Consider the following 3133-nt stretch of genomic DNA (forward strand, 5'->3'; position numbering starts at 1 on the left):
TATATATATATAAAGATCCGTTAGGAATACAAAATTGATTAGGAACCCAAGAACTCTCCATAGCGTGCCACATGTCCCTATTCAGAATAAATATTCATCATCAATCACATATGCATGATGAATATGGATGTGTGTTATTCATCATGAATCACACATTCATGATGATAACACGTCTATATTCCGGAGGAAAATGCTACGTGTTGTATTGTGAATGCTCCCCCGGTTTCTAAAACTTTTTTGGTTTCTAACGGATGTTGCGCCCCAATATAGGGATGTGATCGGGAGAGAGAGAGTTGAATTCCCATAAGAAATGTTATTTTTCATGAAAATTATAGGAAATGTAGTCTTCACATAATATAACGTAACATTCACATAATTTATATAAAAGTACCGTTATATTATGTTTGTAAGCGTGTAGAGGTTATCATCTCTCCACAAAAAATGATGATGAAACATATTCAAGTCTCTAAACTTCACCACTTTCACAAATTATAACGTAACATTTACACAATATTGAATATATTATAACATTTTCACAAATTATAACATTATAGTACTTTCACAAATTATACATATTCAATATTGAGGTTTCATGGTTTTTGTTGACATTTTAGCACATGGTGGGCCAAAACCATGAAATTCATCAATCACCAACAAAACGCCCCCCCTCTCTCCACCACACAAAACAAAACGCCCCCCTCTCTCTCTCTCTCCACCACACAAAATAAAACGTGCATATTTCATCTTCTTATCTCCTCCATATATACCAAAACAAAACCATAACTGCAAACCGGATCTTTCTTTCTATGTGATCGTGATTCGTGACGGTAACGACATAAAGTTGATAGTAACTGTTCACGTATTTTTCATTAATATTTAACAATTTCACAATAATTAACAGTTTCAATGTCGGAATGAAAAAACAACTGAATATACATGTTTTCGTATTTTTTATGTATAAAGATGTACAACAAACCTCTCATAAATTTATTTAATTCATCCATTGCTTCAATTACATATAAAATAAAATTCAAACTTACATATAAAGACCATTACTACACACTAGGACAAGTACAAGAGTTACAAACCCCAGACAGTAATACACCTTATTATTACGACAAATCATTTACCAGTAAAAATCAGTTCATAAGATATGAACTGATTTTCTCAAACCCAACCAGATATCAAATCCCAGATCATAGTATACAAACCCTAAATTTGAAAAACCAACCAAAAGGTTTGATGCTATGAAACGAAAGGATGCATGAAATGGTATAATTAGGGTTCTAAGCCAAGGTTCTTTCTGTACCCCATTGTAGCCTCGTAAATCTTGTTTGGATCAGCAAGAGTCTTGGAAACACTCTCTCTTTCCATGCATTTTGTAGCCCAATCAATCAACTTTGGACATTCTTTCTTGACACTGAACTTCCCAAGGATCTCATATGCATAAAAATGGTGGTAATACGATATAAGCACAATATCCACATACCCAAAACTCTCACCCATAAAATATGGCTTCTCTCCAAGCTCCCCTTCCAACACTTTGAGGTACCCTACAAGTTCCTCTCCTCCTTTTTGCATCTCTTCGCCTTTTGAGCTCCATATTCTCTTTGCACCTTCGTATATCTGCAAATTTTACAGTGCCTAATGGATGTGGTTTGCGTATATACTCCCAAAAACCAATGAAACATGCATACAGCTTAACACTGCAACAGAATAGGTTCTTTAGGACGCTAAAACATATCTAGATGTCGTAACAGACTATTCTATAGGACTTATTTAAGTGTATTAAAGAACTTGTTAGAACGTCCAAAAGTCTCCTAACAAATTTTTAACACACTTATGAAATAATGTCTCTAGATTTTTGTGACACTTTTGAAACGTATCATATGAACACATAGAATGCTTGTTTCTGTAAGACCTTTTTTTTCAAAATAATATTATGTAAAAGTTTAATAAAGACATTTTATTTCAAAAACATCTTAAAAGCTTGTTAGGATATCCAAAAGTATCCTAACAACAATCTATTAGGACATTCAGATATATTTGGTGTCTTTGCACAATTTTGTTGTAATTAATGCAAGCATACCTTCTTATCAATGTAATCAGCCCAAAAAGTGGCTTGAGATTTGAGATAAGGATCAGAAGGCAACAACGGGGCCTTATCCCTCCACGTCTCATCAATATACTGAAGTATGATTTTGGATTCGCAGATGGATTTCCCGTTGTGAATCAAAACTGGGATGAGCTTGTGAATGGGGTTGTGTTTGAGAAGAAGTGGACTTTTGTTTGGGATGTCTTCTTGTATGTACTCATATTCGACGCCTTTTTCAGCCAAAGCGATTCTCACCCTCGGATCGAACATGCTTAGCCACCAGCCCAACACAACCACCTCGGATTCTCCCATCGATCAATGAACGTTGGCTTCTTCAAATTCAAACCAAAAAGCGCTTTGGAATCGATCTGAAAACGGGTTACAAGGAGAAAGAGGGGTTTCGGGTATCAAGTAATTGAAGCGTGAATATATATATAGATACAATTATTGTAGTGTCATCTTTTTTGTTCTTTTTTATATTTTAAGGAAATCTTTTCGATGTCATTTTCATGCATATTAATATATTTATTAAAAAATTAATAAATTTTATTACTGCAAACACTTCCATACAAAACATTTTGTAATAATTAATTGGCATTTATAATTATTTATTAATGAAAATGAAAATATGCTCCTATTAAAAATAAAACCAACTAATGTAAACGATGACATATGCTATTTAGGGGCCGTTTACTAAATGCTTACTCGAGTAAGTGTTTATCAAATCACATTCCTTTACTGGATGAATATGACAAGGATCAAAAATCTTACTTCGTACGAGCGAAAACAATGATCGAAAGTCTTATCCGGTAAGTAATGAGGACGACCTTTACTATGGTTAGCGCTTACCGGGTGAATTGTTACATACGATGTCGTTTTAGTAGACTAAAATCTTACCAACAAGTAAACGATAGAGTTGAATTTTACCGTTAAGCGCTTACTGGGTAAGTGCTTAGGTAAACAACTCCTTAGATTTTGTTGGGTTCAAGGCTATGTGCTTAACATGTTGTATTCAAGCTTTTGATTCTCTTGTATTTC

General features: G+C 34.0%; 1 protein-coding gene across 1 annotated transcript; it reads right to left on the bottom strand.

The window, feature by feature from the left end:
* Window positions 1-967: 967 nt before the first annotated feature.
* Window positions 968-2542, bottom strand: LOC112516691 (probable glutathione S-transferase). The gene is made up of 2 exons (XM_025123886.1): window positions 2090-2542; window positions 968-1626 (listed from the first exon to the last, which is right to left on the bottom strand). Exons 1-2 carry the CDS (start codon window positions 2405-2407, stop codon window positions 1279-1281), a joined length of 666 nt encoding a protein of 221 aa, XP_024979654.1. The 5' UTR covers window positions 2408-2542; the 3' UTR covers window positions 968-1278.
* Between the last annotated feature and the right edge of the window lie 591 nt (window positions 2543-3133).

This window comes from Cynara cardunculus (genome assembly GCF_001531365.2).
Source record: "Cynara cardunculus var. scolymus isolate 2C chromosome LG 8, CcrdV1, whole genome shotgun sequence".
Lineage (NCBI taxonomy): Eukaryota > Viridiplantae > Streptophyta > Magnoliopsida > Asterales > Asteraceae > Cynara > Cynara cardunculus.

Bases quoted from the DNA above. Each gene is read 5' to 3' on its own strand.
- LOC112516691 (XM_025123886.1), bottom strand. From the start codon at position 2,407: ATGGGAGAATCCGAGGTGGTTGTGTTGGGCTGGTGGCTAAGCATGTTC. The intron at 1,627-2,089 runs GTATGCTTGCAT...TAAAATTTGCAG, and splicing joins CTGATTACATTGATAAGAAG to ATATACGAAGGTGCAAAGAG.